General features: G+C 37.7%; 1 protein-coding gene across 6 annotated transcripts in view; it reads right to left on the minus strand.

The window, feature by feature from the left end:
• Positions 1-16,939, minus strand: part of TCF12 (transcription factor 12) — a 161,717-nt gene that overhangs the window by 94,869 nt on the left and 49,909 nt on the right. For all 6 annotated transcript variants that reach the window (XM_066559088.1, XM_066559084.1, XM_066559086.1 and 3 more), the window contains exon 6: positions 11,553-11,655. In XM_066559088.1, coding sequence (XP_066415185.1) covers positions 11,553-11,655 — 103 coding nt within the window. The remainder of the gene's footprint in view (positions 1-11,552; positions 11,656-16,939) is intronic.

A 16,939-nucleotide genomic window follows, 5' to 3' on the forward strand; every position in this document is an offset into this window, starting at 1 on the left:
TCATGAGACCAAGCTGTGTCAGAGCTGGGGAGAGAGGGGGAGGCACACAGAACAGAAACTCGAGGCACACAGTAACAGGGGAGCGTTCCTCCTTCGTGTTGGAGAATGTCAACCCAGCCAAATAAATGCAGTACCTTGAGTTCCAGACATTTGGGCTCTAAATTTTCTTCTACGTAGGTAAAATGAGATAAATCAATACAAAAAATATTCTGTATTTTAAAAGTACCATTTTGCTTTACTCTGTTCTAAATAAATAGTTGCAAGCCCACTGCTTATTGTCTATACATACACAAACTATCCTAGATAAAATGGTTATCAACTGGAGAAACACATGGCCTTTTTCCCCCTGCCAACAAACCATATTCTTTTTCATAGTTTGTAACTGTGAAACTGAACCAACTAAACCCAGAGTATTTTTCTACTGGCCACTCTTTGTTTACCCTGCTGCCCCCTCCTCCCCTCAATTCCAAAATACTGACGGAACAAATTTATACTCAATTCCTTTATCTGATTTTAAAAGGGTTTGGATTGGGTTTTTTACCATGTGCCTTTTGAACCACATTTCCAGGAAGATCCATTTCTAATGTAATAGCAAAAATGTAATTGAAAAAAAGAACATACAAGTATACTGGACAAAACTATTTGTTATAATTGTGCCCAGGGCTGAGTGCCAGATAGCTGTCAAACAAAGGAACAAAATCATACAGTTGTTTGGCACTCAAGGCTGAAATCATTGTGAAACATGCACTGTTTATAAATTGTCACTGATGAATAAAAGCAGTGAACAAAAAAATTTTAAAAATGCAGCCAAGCCTCAGAAAGACAAGGCAATCATCGCTCCTCCTCCCACCACTCTGTAATCAAACAAAACAAAATAACCCTCAAGCCCCCACTATGCTGGGCAGGAACAACATAGTGGTGCAAGGTAAACAGAGCATTGCATGAACCAGTGACTGCAGGCTGTGCTCCCACAGCTCACCCTGCAAAGTACCCAGCAAAGCAACACACACAAAAAGCCGTGGGGATTTCTCAGCTTTGTTATATCTAAAATGATTTTTGAATGCTACTAATGCAAGTGAAATTTATCTTAATCTTAAAAATATCAGTCCCTGAAGATGTAAAGAAATTTTTTTTCAGTGACGGTAAAATATATTAGCCAATCTTTTACCACAGAACACAGCACTGCTGAAAAAAAAATCACCTCACCTATCATAGAGAAAAAAGATCTAATTTGTGAATGGTGAAAGGATGATATTTGTCTAAATATAAAGTAAAAACTGTATCCTGGAAAATAAGCAACAGCTCAGATTCTGATCTAGCATATCTGTACCGATTCCAGTACCTTTCAAACTTGAAGCTGTATAATAATAAAGAACATCCATAAGGAAATGAAATCTCCTCTAAAATTACAGTGAAAAGGACTTACAAATATGAGGGAGAAGTTCTCATTTTTGACTGATAGATAGAATATTAAGGTGTGTCAAATATTTTCTATAGTATAGCTCACATAGGAGCTTCTGAAAACTCCTTTGAAGTTAGAATTACATGATCAGAAAATTCCCTATAGTATTTCATAATGCAATGCAACTTTTAAAACAGGTTAGGCATAATTTAAGAAATATGGTTCTGTAAGGAGTTTATTTTTGTAAATCTTGATTCTAGCAGATCAATCAGTTTAAGCTGGGAAGTACCTCAAGGATTCATATAAATATATAAATAAATTAAATCTGAGGTGACAGTTTGTAATGGACCAGCAATATGTGAAATAAATAAATGATGTAATAGGAAAGAAATTAATTCCATCAGAAACAGAAGTGTTATTTATCATGTCAAAATAGTACAACAAACTTCTCTTTGTTCCAACCAGGGAGCAAACATACTTAAAACTGCAGTATCCTGATAAAGAGCATACAAGTACACTCCTTCCTATCACTGCAGAACATTTTTTAAACATGATACAAGTTATTTATGATACAGTCATGCACTTAGGTATTCCACACAAACCCCAGGGATCAGTCTTGAAGCTTACAAGACTGTTAACAAGCCACACATCACTCTCAAGACTTCTGCTCTCTATGTCCCATTGTATAAGAGGAAGATATTGCAAGATGCCTCATTTATATTGCACATATCCAAAAGGCCAGGATTGTTTTAGAGGGCGCTGTTACAATGGGAAGGAATTTAAAATTTCCCTGCAGTTATTGTGACCATAGCACTAGTTTTGCCCATGGTCTGTACAATTCCAATTTGAATTTACACATTGTACATTTACACATTACATATTTTATTGCCTTTGGTTCCCTAGTAGGGAACCTTTAAGTCTCACGGCCAGACTTTGCCAATTTTACAAAAAACTTGTAAATCAGTCAAGTCATCTCAACAGTAACCACTGTGCTTCTTCCTCATTCTGACTTCAATGAACCTTTTTTATCTCTTAATTTATGGTTATTGCTTTCTTTAAAAGAATCAGTAACAGCAAACCCAAAGAGTGTGAGTTTCTTTCATTGTGTACGTAACACATCATCACATAAAATAATGCATCAACTCTCCCTCATATCTCATCTTCAGATGGAGGACCTGTGTGAGCACCCTCCAAAAAAACCCCAACCAAGCAGCACCCTCCCTCCACCAAATGCCATCCTGGTGAAGCTGCCACACACACAATTTCTCCAAGTGTCCCTCCACAGGGATGCCAAGGAAATAACTCTGCAGAATTTTCATCTGACCCCATTTACACACACGTGTCAGTGACTTTCACCTGTGTGAAAGCTGCAGTGCTGACAGCCTCCAGGAAAAAACATTAAAAGCCAGCAACCAAGAGAGCCTGGCAAATAAAGCAAGTTATAACCATCTCTTAACAGAATGAGTTGCTGTTCCTCTGGTCCTTGCACATTTCTGTTACATGAAAATTTTTCATCCACTTTTCTGAAAGAAAACTTTGGTGCAATATTAGATTGAAGTGAAAGTGTCCAGACATTATTGCCAAAATAAAATTTAAATTTTTTGTTTTCTTTTGATGGTACTTGTCCCATTCATCTATTACGTAGCTGAAGCACTGCACACCTACAGCATCTTACAGGTCTATGGAAAATGCAGCAGCTGCTCAGGCAACTCATAAAAATCACAGTATTAGAGGTCCAACAGCCCCAAGCACCTTAAAAATAAAACTGCATCTTTTATTTTCATCTGGTTTGTTTTCCCCTCCAAGACGTCTGTTATCTAAACAAAGTCAGGTTTCCAGCAGCAACAAACATTTGACTCACTAAAACCCAGTCTCTAAAGAAAACTATTACAACTTCAAATCATATTCATGCAAATACTATAATGCCCCAAATCACAAAAGCCACTTGTTTTGGCACGAGCAGCCTAGTTAGAACACTTTGGTTGATCAGTTCAGAATATAATCACTGGATACAGGCTGCTGTATTTATTAAAAACTGGACTGCTGGCAACTCCCAGGCTACAGCTACATGTATGCAAGAATGAAAAAAAAAATTAATGGAATGAAATAGAGATTAAGTAAATGATTTTTATGCACCTGGCGATAAGCAAACATCTTTATTACAAAACAAAGACAAGCCATGAAAAATTACAAAATTATCTTTTAATCACCAGTGAGCTTTCTACAGCCTCCTATTTGAACAGGATAATAGGTATTATGTAGATCCCTAAGCAACTGCCTCATGGGGAAGTTACATCACCAGTATGGGAAAAAATCACCCCTCCTCCCTAGAAGGGAGCTTGGCGCCTTCAGACAGACTCAAATTTAAAATCCTACAGCTTCACCCAGCTGATCCCATCCACTGGAACACATCTACAAGTGCCCAGGGATGGCAGGAACCACAGGAGAGAAATATGCCCTTTCAGCATTTCATGCACTGATGAGCCTTGTAACAGATAAACATACCCTGCAGCAGCTAAACTGACATGTTATAACAAAGAGGAAATACAAGACTTAAAAATTTCATCAGATTACTATTTACTCCCCTTTTCAGAGGCAGAGTACACTGTGAATAAATCAACACTCAAATGTATCAGACTGCATTAACTACAACCCAAGCTTGGCAGAACAAATTTTATCAGAACTAAAATATTTCAAAATGTAAAAGCCACAGACTTTGCATATTTATTCCCAGACAGGCAATTCAAAAATACTTCATATGACAAAAAATCTGGGTTCAAGTGGGAGACCATTTTGAAGAAGGCAACATTTCATCTTCCAACACAATTAGCACCAGGTCCCGTTGTTTTCTCCCGTCAGTGCACAGTGCAAGCACCACCACTGCCCATGCACCACCAGAGCTGCAAGTGGATTGTAAGATACCTGTGGCACTGGTAGTGTCCAGTGAAAAGGAACCATCACCTCTTCCTAGTGCAATGTGTCATCGTACAGCTTGATGGGTTTTCAAAGGAATTATCACCTCTTCCTAGCACAATGTGTAATCATACACTTGATGGGTTTTCTAGAACAAATTTATTCACTTGCTTACTTGACAGAAAGAAAACCTTTCTGGTTCTTCCTTGAACCACAGCACTACAGACTAAGCCTGCTAACAACTCCTACACCGCTCCAGAGATACAAAAATCATCCAAACGTGCACAATACTCAGGAATGGTTAAGGATGAAGTGCCTGGGAGGGGGGAAGGCTGCCCAGCACACACCTGCTCAGCCCTGCTCACCTCCCCGCGCCCGCAGCTGCCCAGGGCAGGAGAGCGGGCAGGCAGCTGTGCCCACGCACCTCCCTGGCACTGCCACACCTGAGCAGCACCTGAGGAGCGCTGCCAGGGCCCCCCCACGCCACAGCTGCTCACCAGCAGAGAGATCAAAGTCTCCAGGGGCAGGGAGCACAGGCAGACACCTGCTACAGGAACAGCACCAAGGACACGAGCCCCTCGCCACGGGCGGAGGAAGCCTCCGTGTGTTACCCAAGGTAAAGAAACGTTAAGAAAGAGATTTGATTGAAATATTACTGTAAACAGAAGGGAAAACTAAGCTTAACACACGCTCTTGTGAGCAAAAACCCAAGGGTAAAAATGCCCTGCACTTAGCACTTTCACTAAATGACTGTGTAATTTAATTTCCCAGAAACCCATTAGCTTTCACAAAAGGAAAATTAAGAGCAGATGAGAGCAATTCTTTGGTGTGAGTGGAATTTATTTAATGTAATACCTGGGGAAAAAAAAAAAGATAAATCTGAAACTGTATGAACAGATAGAAAACACTGCAACTCTAGAAAGCTTCAGCCCACAGAGCAGTGGCTGTGTGCTGGCAGTAACCAGTGTGTCAGCCCAGGTCTGAGAGCTGCCTCTGCCCAACACACCATGCCAGAGCTGGGACACAGCCAGACACAGCACAAACAGTCCAGCACAAAAGGACTGCCTGCATTCAAAGCAAACAAACAAACATCAAAAAGGAACCTCCATTTACTTATGGCGGTTTAATATATTCATATGTGAAGTAAATTATTCAAATAATTATCTGGAAGAGAGGAAGAAATAAATGCAATTTAACTTAAAATGTTACTCTGGGTTTGTAATTTCATTATAAAACCCAAAATACTATGAAAGTCACAATAGGCTTTTAGCCAATCCATATGATATAAAACCAGCATCAATTCAACAGAGTGACATACCCCAAAAGGAAAAGAAACAACCTTAGGAGGGAGCTTAAACAAAAATCTTCCATTTGCCAGATTCAGTATGTGCAATGATTTGAAAAATGCTAATTATTAAAAGAACATAAGCCTATCAGAAGCAAGAAGACAAGAAGCATTACTGGGGTGAAGCAACAGCAACATTGGGAAAAGTAGCCATGATGTATTAGATCACGGGTGAGGTGAGCCAGCATCCTGGTATTTTTAGCTCTAATAACCAAAACAATAAGCAATTCAATGATACACAAACATAATACTGTGCAACTGCACAATACAGTCATGTCAAGCGAATGTTAAGGAACTTTTTCAGCAAATTTACAGTCTATGCCTTGTGGTGGACTCAGTACCAATACCTCTAAGTATTTATTGTAACTGAGGATGATCTTATGGGTTTTTTACTAGGGGAAGTTTTTCTAAACTCACTAATATTTCATATGTGAAGCTTATCAGGTATCCTTTTACAATTTTCTCTCAACTTACTGCCCTGTAAAACAAGATTGACTAAAGACTTGTCATAATCTTTGTTATGTCACTGTTTTGTCATTTTCTTCTTTTAACATTTTCCTCTTTCTTCCTAATGAATTCTCCAAAGGATAGAAAATACTCTGTCCCCACCATTCTCCAAGTTAATAACAATGTAACTGCATATAAATTATTTTAGATCAATCTTGCTATTACTCATATCTCTGGAGATAATTTCCATTGTGATGCCTGGGGTTTTTTTATGTGTTGAAATATTAATGACTATAGAAAGCAATTCAAGGAAATCTAACTATTATTTTGGACAAATAGAGAGTCTGCCAACTCCCTGCTTGCATCTGCCCTCTCCCTTCCTAAAAGGTAATTAAGACAAGATTCCTAGCAAAAACTATAATGGTATCGTTCTTAATGTGTGCCATTTTAACAACTATTTACCCTTGCTGGTTTGCTACTATTGCTTTCATCATTATAAAATCATTTGATAACAAGATGTCTCTCTTCAATTTCAAAATTCTTTTATTGAAGGGTTACTGAGGAAGAGAACTAGCAATTTTCCTGAAGATTAGTTAGATTCTTAACTGAGTACCAATTCAGATGTACATCTTCTTTTAATTGTATTTTAAAGTTCAAAAGCCTCTCCTTTTACTGAGAATAACCTTTCACAAATTATGGTTTTAAAGGCTTATATCAGCTGTTCAAGAACTGTATCAGTACTGGAAGGTTTACAGAGGCTTCAGCTATTTACCATGTTGCTTCAAAAATGCCTCTCCAATGTTCAACTTTAAAAATACTCACTACTCTATCCAAGCCAACTGAAGGGCTTAAATTACAAGGCAAATAATAGATTTTACAATAAAAATTAAGGCAGTAATTTCAGTTTGAAAGATGCACTGACAGAAGCCCAGGCATTCTTAGAAACCTGCACAATCAGGCAATGAAGTAAATTAAATTAATAGTAACTCTCAAACCGTGAGGCATCCCAATCCAGATATTGATCTCTCATTGATATTATTAATACACAAAACCCACTACGAGTTTCACAGTAACCCAAAGACTAGCTTTGAAAACTCTGAAAATGTGGCTGCCACCCATGAAGCACCTCTCTGCTCCTGCCACCCTTCACCCAACAGTTTCTGCCCAGCACACACCTACTAATCCCTGCTACACTGGAACAAGACTGCTAAGCAGTAAGAGAAGGTAAAATCCATGGTGGATGGAGATGTAATTTACTCAGAAACCCTGTTTTGTGATGCCTGATGACAAACCACCCAAGCAACCCAAGTGCATCAAGTACAGCCAATGGGAAAGAAGTTTCACTGCAAAAACCCCAACATGTATTACTCTACCTCCCTCTGCCAGTACTACCTTTGCTTCTTTCACCTATTTATTTTAAACATGAGAAGAATCAGACTTACCCTTTACATTCACATTTTAAACAGTAAAATAAGCTATATTTTTATTAAAAATCAGAATAATTTCTAGCTCTAATTACTGTAACAAGTTTCTACTCCCACCTTGTAAATACCAACTGTTGTGTTTTGGCTTCTCTGCATGGTCAGGCCTTCCATCTCTCAATGCTGGCCATAAGAAAGCACCACAGCATTACCCAGCAGAAACTTGTTAGGAAGAGAAGCAAAGCCACCAGGATGCTAACAGAGGTGAGAGTTACAAAATCACCAGATGGTATGAACTAAACTACTAACTGCAACCTGCAGCTGATCTACTGGAGTCAGTGAGAAATGAGGCAGATAATCTAAAATCCTCTGATTTCATACATTCAGAATCTCTGATTTCATTGACAGGCCTTCAAACCCTGCTGCTAGCTCAGAAACACCTAGATGTAACAGAAACACCTAAAATGTAACCCAATTAAACTTTAAAGGAACTAGTTAAAAAATAATGACAAAACAAGGAAATAGATTAGAAAGAACACCTGGAAGAATGTTCTCTCTTCCTACTTCAAGAGATTGATTTCAACATGGCAAGCTGATATTCAACCACTGTTCTTTCACTTACTATTGACTAAATTTTTTAATGACTTTTTGTCATATACAACCTTGTGGAGCTGTGCAGTACACAGACGATGAACGTGGAGCACAAAAGTTTGGCTGTTATCCTTTCTACCTCTTGTGGAAAGACAGGCACACAAAAGAAAGTAATTCACCCACTTCAAATTTTCAAGACAGACCAACAAAAACCCCTTTAAGCTATATTCAAGAATAATCTGCTTTCTTTCTTCCCAGTAAGTAGTAGTAAAAAAGCTCAGGAGAATAAAGTCCAGGGAACAGTACAACAGACGATACAATACCACATGCTTGAAGGGTCCTAGCAAAAACTGACCTCTCCTTGCAAGTGCAGAGTACTAAAAGGCAGCATAATTACAGAGAAAAGAATCTCATATCCTTGTGAATGGTTTTCTAGAATGTAATTAAAAGAGAAGTGTTGAATAAGCAAAGATTATCAAGTCTAAATGGAGCTACAATACCACCAATATATCTTTGCCTGATTTTCTACATATCTCTATGGATACCAACAGACTATGCTGGTCCCAAGAGGATTCAGTGGTTTTACTCAAAATATAAGTAACTGCCCTTCTTTTTTTATACTACCAAATCAACACGATAATTCTGGAATTCATTAGTGAAGAACACTAACCAATCCAGCATAATAGCTTTACTTCCTCTGCAAAACACTTCAAAAAATATCTAAATGAATATGGAAATGCATCTTTCTGTGGTAAATTGTTCATTATTGAATCATTATCAACTCTTGTTAGACAAAATTTCTCTCTTTTGCAATGTACAAGATCATTAAAATGTTTGAGAGCTCCATCATGAAAGACAGTGGCACTTTATAATCCACTATCTCTTCAGGCAAATATGCTTACGGCTGAACATAATACACAAAACAACAACATCCCCTTGACACACAATTCTTTCTTTTAATGGTACTCTTAAGTGTTGACAGCAATGGTGAAATATGTTGTTGCTCTCTCTTCTTCTTTTTTAATAGTTTTTAACTATTTCAGAAATGTATATCAGTTGTGATAAAATTTTGGGAAGGGCTGTATTTCTTAGATCTTGGTTGTGGAACCCCAGATGCTCAATCACTGCTATAAGCTAGTGAGATATTTCCTATAAGCTCATCAAGTTTCTGTTCTTAGCCTCCCTCCATCTCCTTTTAAACTCCAAAGATCACAAAATGATGAACCAATGCCTTAAATATCATATGCCTACATTAGCTAATAAAATAAATGTGTTCATTCTGTTCATGGGAACATATCCACAATTTAATATTCAAAAACTGTATGACATCTTTTTGTCCAAAAAAACTTTAGAAGAATTATCATTTTTCTTTTCAATAATTGATAAAGAAACTATAAACACAGACAGCAGTACCACACAGAAAAGGAGTACTCTGTTTTCATGTAGCTTTTATCATTTCTCTCTCCAAACTTTCACCATCAATTAAAATACAATGCAAAAATGAATGATGTGAAGGTGTAATAAACAAAGCTGCACTCAATACAGTAACATAAGTCAAATGAACATAATTTTTTGTTATGACAAGCCAAATACCACAAGTGGAATACTTTTAAAGGCAGACTTTTAGAATTTTGATGTGAACATATCTTAGAGATACATACAGAAAGCTTTCTATAATTCTTGGCTGCATACTGAAGGAAATTAAGTACTTTTACCCCAAGAAAATAAAATCCCTAAGAACTCTTAGCCACAAAGCTTTACAAAACTATTTCAGTTCTCAGCAGCTTTGGGTGACTGACACATACATATCTTGCTATTTGTTAATCCTCTCCACAAAACCATTTAAAGGGAGGCTTCTTCTCAAATCTGTATTAATGATGTAATTATATTATGTCTCATAGAATCATCTGTTCAATAAAAATGAAAAGCCAAGAAGATATAGTTGCACCAATTTTTTTTCACATATTTAAAGGCATATATTGTTTAGAAATTGAATGGCTTAAATTAATAACATGAGCAATTAATTTGCCTTTGGTAGCATGAATTAAAAAAGAAATCAAACTTTGCTATATATATTTTTGTAACATAAAATCAGTATCAGCTACAATGCCTAGAGACATTCCACACATGCTACTGATCAAAATACTGGAGAAGCAATAGAAGGAACTTGTCTTTTTAGCTTTCTGCTAAAAAAGAAAGACAACATGTTTGAAAGATTATTCAGGGAAAATCTACTTTGCTTTATCTTGATAACTGCTACATTTTAGCTTTGCTGTCTTCAGATAGAAGTGTCATTGACCAATTGACATGTCCTTTCTCTAATCACAGTCTACAGAGATGGGCATTTTAAAATTGCCTGTTTTCAGCTCTATATATGAAGTTTCAACAAAATTCTCTGTTTAAACAAAAAATTGTTTTCAGCAATAGCTGAGCTTTGTCTGTCTCTGTTTCAGAGAAAATTGAAGTAGTAAACAAAGACTGAGCAAAGTAGAAAGATTTCCAAAAGAAATTGCAGACCACCAGGATTTGGATTTAGGTAATCCACTTAGATTACCATGGCTATGTCTTAAAAGGACAATACTGAGATCACAAAATAGGTCATGTCTACAAGATGGGGAATATAGAAATGAAACAATGTGAAATGTAGAAATTCAGAACAAATATTCAGAGTCATCCTGAAATCTAAGATACAAAACAAAAATGGTCCCAAGACCATGCATTTCAAAATTAAATATTTTGAAATCAACAGTTTTATGTTCCAAACTGGACACAAAAAAGGAGATTTTTCAACCAATGCCATCAACACATTAGCATGTTCCAGGTAACACGAAGTGTAGGCAATGAAAAAAAGGTTTCAATACCTAAGGCCACAATACACCATTTGCTCCCTTTCTTTATTCAGTTTCAAAAGCAGAAAATGTTAAACAGGTCTGGAAGCAGGAGTTTCCATCTATTTCTTACAAGTGACAGAGTTTCTAATACAACAAATATCAAAAAATTAGAAAATTAAAAGTAAGAAGCAAGCCCTCAAATTATCACCTGAAGGGAAGCCTACAGTAAATTGGTAGATAGTTCAGGAATTGAATGTTAGGGAAAAAAAAAAACCCTTTAAATGCACAAATAAAAAATCAGCATAAATGTCTTCTCAAACAACATTAAGGAAAATAACCTTGAAAATAATTTAGAATTTACATCAAAATATATCAGCTTTCTAGACCAATTTAAGAAAATCTTGGTATTTCCTTCTTCTAAAAAGGCCTTTCTGAGGAACTCACCCAACATAAAAAGATTTGAATAGGAAAGTCAGTGTTGCTATGAGAAACAGAGCAACTTCCAGATGCTTGACATGTCAGGCCTAGACAAGGGAATGAAAAATGTCTCTTTCTGACCAAAGAGGCTTTGAGGGGATACTCGTAAAGAATTACCTACTTACCCATCAGATTTGAGTTCATGAAAGGTGTCGGGGACAATCCTTCATGAGGCCCTAATCGACTGTCATTCAAGTGATCACTGTAATGAGGACTGTCTGCAAAACCCTAGAGAAAAAAAAGACCAGAGTATTAAACAGATTATTTGGCAGCCCTGCTAATTGAGTGTAATGACACTTTCCTAATTAAATGTGCAGAGTCACAATTGGTCATTAATCACAAAAGTTGGCTTTCAGGTCTATCTCACAGAAATTACTCTCTGCCCACATATTACTTTCTCCCCATCAAAAAGAAACCACGTAGTTTCTTAATAAGCTGTGTCCTCATGGACAAGACTTCTAAAAATTGAATAATACAGAGATATTTTGATATTTGAATCCTCTTAGTGCTAAAAGTCACTAACCACAGAGAGTAAAATTCGTCTGAAGAACTTGCAACTTTTTTTTCCTAAGCTTTCTGCTTGCATTAATAAAAGTCAGTATAAAGTTCAGGAAGAGTCACTAATGTAAGAGAAAATGCTGGTGCAGATGAGAACAAATTCCATTTCTTCTTGCAGCCTGCATTTAATGTTACAGATTAATAGGCATTTTGACACTATCACATTACTAACCAGCACAGCTCACTGACAAAAGGTTTACTTCCATATAGTGATGAAATTAACAACTTTGTCACCCAATTTGCAAACAAGCCCTGAAACACTTTTTTGCATTTTTCTGCCATCAGCACAGGCAGCTTACCAGGCTTGGAGCGCCCCTTACACAGCCAGGAAGTACTGGCTTACTGAAAGCTGACACCAAAGGCAGAGGAGATGGAAAACAAAGAAGTCCTTGGATGTAGATATTCTTTAATTAACCCAGTTACGTAAAGCTCTCCCCAAGACATTTTGAAATCCCATCAGCTTTTCCATATAAAGGTATGAATATGCCATTTGCCCTTCAGACTTACCAAATGCACGCTGAATCACTTATTCTGTACAAAACATGAAAGACCTGGCACTCAAAATTGTACTTCCTTTGTAGCCAAAGTTTTGAAAAATATTCTGTAAACCTTATCTTACAATTCACACTTAGTCACTTTTCGTTCAGAAACCTAAAGCTGAGGCCTAATTAAGAGAGGAGGGAAAATTGTTCACAGCTACCAGAAACCATGGCAAGTGCCCTGGGACTATAAAATCATCAATCACTGAACATTTATCATTTCTCCAGACCGCAGGCTCACATTCAAGCCAACATTAATGGGGCTGAAACAGGCCTCCCTATCTTTGCAGGCGTGCTGTCAGTTCTACCAAAGGGCTGCTAAGTGAGGGCTAAAGGACTGTCACAGCCCTGCTGCTGCTTAGGGATGCGTGGCACACTCCTGCTGCTGCTGGGCTGCACAGCAATCCTTCCCCAGACCCAGCTCCCCTCTGCAGCTCTGGCTGACTTCATCTGCCTCACAATCGCCCATACACTTGTGATAGGCATCCAGAAACAATCTTAGTGACATTTACAACTTGCTTATGACCACAAGGGTGTCCTCTGGAAAGAGTGACCTAGCCCCGTCTGTCAGACAAGCAGCGTGGAACAGCAGCTGCTGAGGAAATGGAGTGGCTCCTAGCTAAGGTCACCACATGTGGTTTATTTTTATGCTGAAATGAAACAAGAAAGAAATTAAATTTGCTGAATAAAGAAACAAAAATTTGCAAATATAGGACCAAAACCACAGCTCCTAAGTAGGTAGCTTTGTATTTACATCTCTGTTTTTATTCCTTATCATGCTTGTTTTTTAAAAACTTTTTCCCTAAGATTTTAGCTATACTTTATTTTTAAAAGAAAGAAACTATAAAGGACACTATCAGTGATAAAAGAAGATCCATATCTCAGACATTCAGCAAGTGGTGCCCAAACAAGGCCCAGAAACTGCAATCTTTAAGACATTTATATTTACAGAGTAACTAAGATAAGTACTGAAAATATAACACAGGTAAGACTCATTTCATATACAGCTGCACATAATGCATCACAATCTATCTGATGCACAGGACTCTTCATGCTCCTCCCCATGGTAATATTACATGTCTCCTCACAAAATAGAGAGATTGGAGAACCGGGTGGGTGGTTCACACAAAAATGAATATTCTTCCTTCTATCATCAAAATTCCTGTGAAGAATACTTGACATCATGTTCTTTTCTTATAGCCTCTCAGTTTCCCAGAATGCACTTGCAGCCAATTACCACAGCATCCAAGTTGTACTTCCATACTACCAGACAAATCAGCTACTTCATCTGCCTGGAAAATACTCTGGGTTATCCTTCACAACACCAAAGCCATTCAAAACAAAACATTTGGTATACAGGGTGAAAATGTATGAAGGGATATGCAAGCCCTTTAAGTAGAATTGGTCTTTTCTAGACTTTAATGCAATTCCTAAAATTAATTGTATCAGGCATTTCATTATTTGCCACTTGAGAATTCACACTTGTGCAAATTGTAACCTATACCTTCACCTAGAGTGGACCAATATAAAGAGGTTTCACCTTGGCCACCCTGCCTGACACCTCAGTTCCTCAGTCTCAGTATTCAGTTATGGATTATCAACTCATGCCACAGAGCTCTGTTTGGATTAGAAATCTTGGGCTGATTCCTACAAATAACTCACCCCCACTAAATGAATACAAAATAACCACAAACACGTGCCGTTTTGATTTAACAAATTTTGCAATTCACAAAAGCAAATGGAGAAAAATCAGAAGAGCTCCAAGGACAGTGATTTAAATTACAGAGTTTTTTTCAGAGCATTCTTCACATTTAAGCTGTACTTCAAATAAAATTGCATTCCTCTTACCATTCATTGCTCTTACATCTGTATTGTTAACCAACAGAGTAAACAGCAACTACTACTACTACTGGGAAGAGCTGTAACCAACCATGGATAAAACTTTAGAAGTTTCCAATAGCTTCTGGAAGCTTCTAGTCATACAATCAAAGCTCAAAAATGTATTGAACGAATACAATAGTGCAAATCCACAACATCTGCTTATTGCTCAAAGAAAAACACAGTTGAAAGCCTTAAAAAGTCTGGAACACCAATGAAGGACACTGGTTTTTAAGACACACCCCACTTGTGTGACTGAGTAATGAAGAGAAGACAATCAGCTGGCATGTGAGCTCATCCCTCATGGCAAAAGCAGCAGAGGATGTCAGGGAGGGATTTATATGACATGCTATCAGAGCCCCTTTTCAAATCCGTGTTTTAAGCAGGACTCAATAATACAGACTGCCAAATTTCATTCTTCCTTTCTGAGAAAGGCAGGAAATCTCAGTTCCTGACAACTTTGAAGACTAATCTAGCCAAGCTCACTTAAATATAGCTGGATTGATACAGACTGCAAGCAGAAAAAGGAACTAATGAGTCATGCCAAAAGTTACTCTCCCCTCTTGGGAAGAGCTATTTGAGGGTACTTATTCTGGCTGGTGAGGTCATTCTTTGGACCACAGGTGGGCTTCCAAAGCCCTTTGAAGCATTTCTACCTCCTGTTACCTGCAGGGCACGTTTAACACAGAAAGGCTGGAAAGAGACATTCCATGCTGAATACACATGCTCATTTCTGCCTCTGTGCCTCCTCAGCAAACCTACCAATGGATTACTATACAGCAGAGTGCACACCTGGGCTGTTTAGCAAATAACTGGCAAAAGTCTACAAAATAGGAGTTACTGGACAATTTTATTTCCTGTTTTGAGCACTTTGTTCTGAAGGGATTGTAGATAGCTGAGGGCATTTTTTCTGCTTGCAGAAAGCAAAACGATTTTGAATATGATTCGATGACATAGCTGTAAACTCAACACTGTCTTGCTTGTTCCAACCTCTCACACAGCTGTTACGAAAGCAAGTTTTAGCTTTCCTAAAGGAAGACAAAACTTCTCTTTCTGTACTGTTATAGCCCAAATAAAGTGCAATTGGGGCTACCTGTTCCCTTACAGCATTTTGTGATGTTGTCACTGTTCACTTTGCACAGGCCTCTCCTTGGATCTCAGTCTGACTGAATGTTTGTGATCAGAAAGACCAAGTCAGATACATCTACAAGTAAAAACAACGAGTATTGTCCACTAATAATACCTGTGATGAAAAGCAGCTGAAAGACTACTACTAACTAGTACTGCAATTGAACTGAGTAGTGAAGGCACTCTCAACACTGCATGCTCTTTCTTAGTTTTTCAGGGATTTCACTGGATTAGAGTGATGTTCTCTAATCATTCCAGTAAATAAAGTCGACCAATTTAAAAATCCCAGTTGTAACATTCTTCCTACCTCTTCTGGGTAAGGTGCCCCAAGTGCCCAAGTGATTTAGACTCTATCTGGATCAGGATTTTCCAAGCACAGGGATGCTAACACAGCCAAAGCAATTAAAAATCTGACACTATTTACAAAATCATTAATACTTGTACACAGGACACCTGAAAATTATCTTACATAATGTACTATTCTAGAAGACTCAAAAGACAAAATGGAAAAAATCCCCAACCATGCACCCAGAGTAAACACATTGCTTACCAGGCATGTTTATCCTACCAAATCATGACACAATGAGTCTATGCCCATTTTACAAATACAGTAGTAATTAACCTCCTAAAATTCAATGTATTTCAATGACCATTAAAGTTCTGTCATTTTGGTTAAATTTAATTACAGAAGTCACCTAAGAACAAGTCAAAAACCTTTCCCAGTTCACTGTCCCTACCCTGTTTCATTGCACTGGTTCCAGGTTTTCTGTGGGATTAATCCTCTCCCATTTACTTCCCCTTCAAAAACAAAAACCTATTGTCCCTTAGCAATTATTTTCTGAAGTCACATCAGTGTTTGTCCATGCATAAGCAGAATTGTACTCCTGACCCTAAATCAAGTTGTAGGGTTTTTTGTTTTGTTTTTAAATAACCACAACATCTTGTTTCTGCTTCAGGGTAAAATGTGAAAAAGGGAGAAGACACTGTCACTACATGGCACACCATTTTCCTATGCACTTATTGAGCTCATACTCAACTCATTGAGTTGTCCTCCCTGTACAATTGACTGCTCCACAGCATTTCATTTGCTCAAGTCCACTAGACTAGAGATAACAGGGGTTTTGTTTGTTTCTCCTCCCTTAGCCCCAAGCCCTCTCCTACACAAGTCCCTGGGAACAGACCAAAATCTAAGGCTCGTAACCAAGCTGCCAGATCACTAAGCACGTATTTGCATTTTAGCAATTTACAATATAGCTCAATTACTGCCTTTAAACTTAAGACATTAAAATTCCACTAAAATGAATGGTTGAGTTCACAGTTTGACGTGGCTGCAGACCAAAAGATTAAGTTTAATGAATGCTGCTTTCAATTCCTTGAGTTTTATAGTTTGGCTGACTTTAAATAACAAA

Source organism: Molothrus aeneus, chromosome 13 (genome assembly GCF_037042795.1).
Source record: "Molothrus aeneus isolate 106 chromosome 13, BPBGC_Maene_1.0, whole genome shotgun sequence".
NCBI lineage: Eukaryota > Metazoa > Chordata > Aves > Passeriformes > Icteridae > Molothrus > Molothrus aeneus.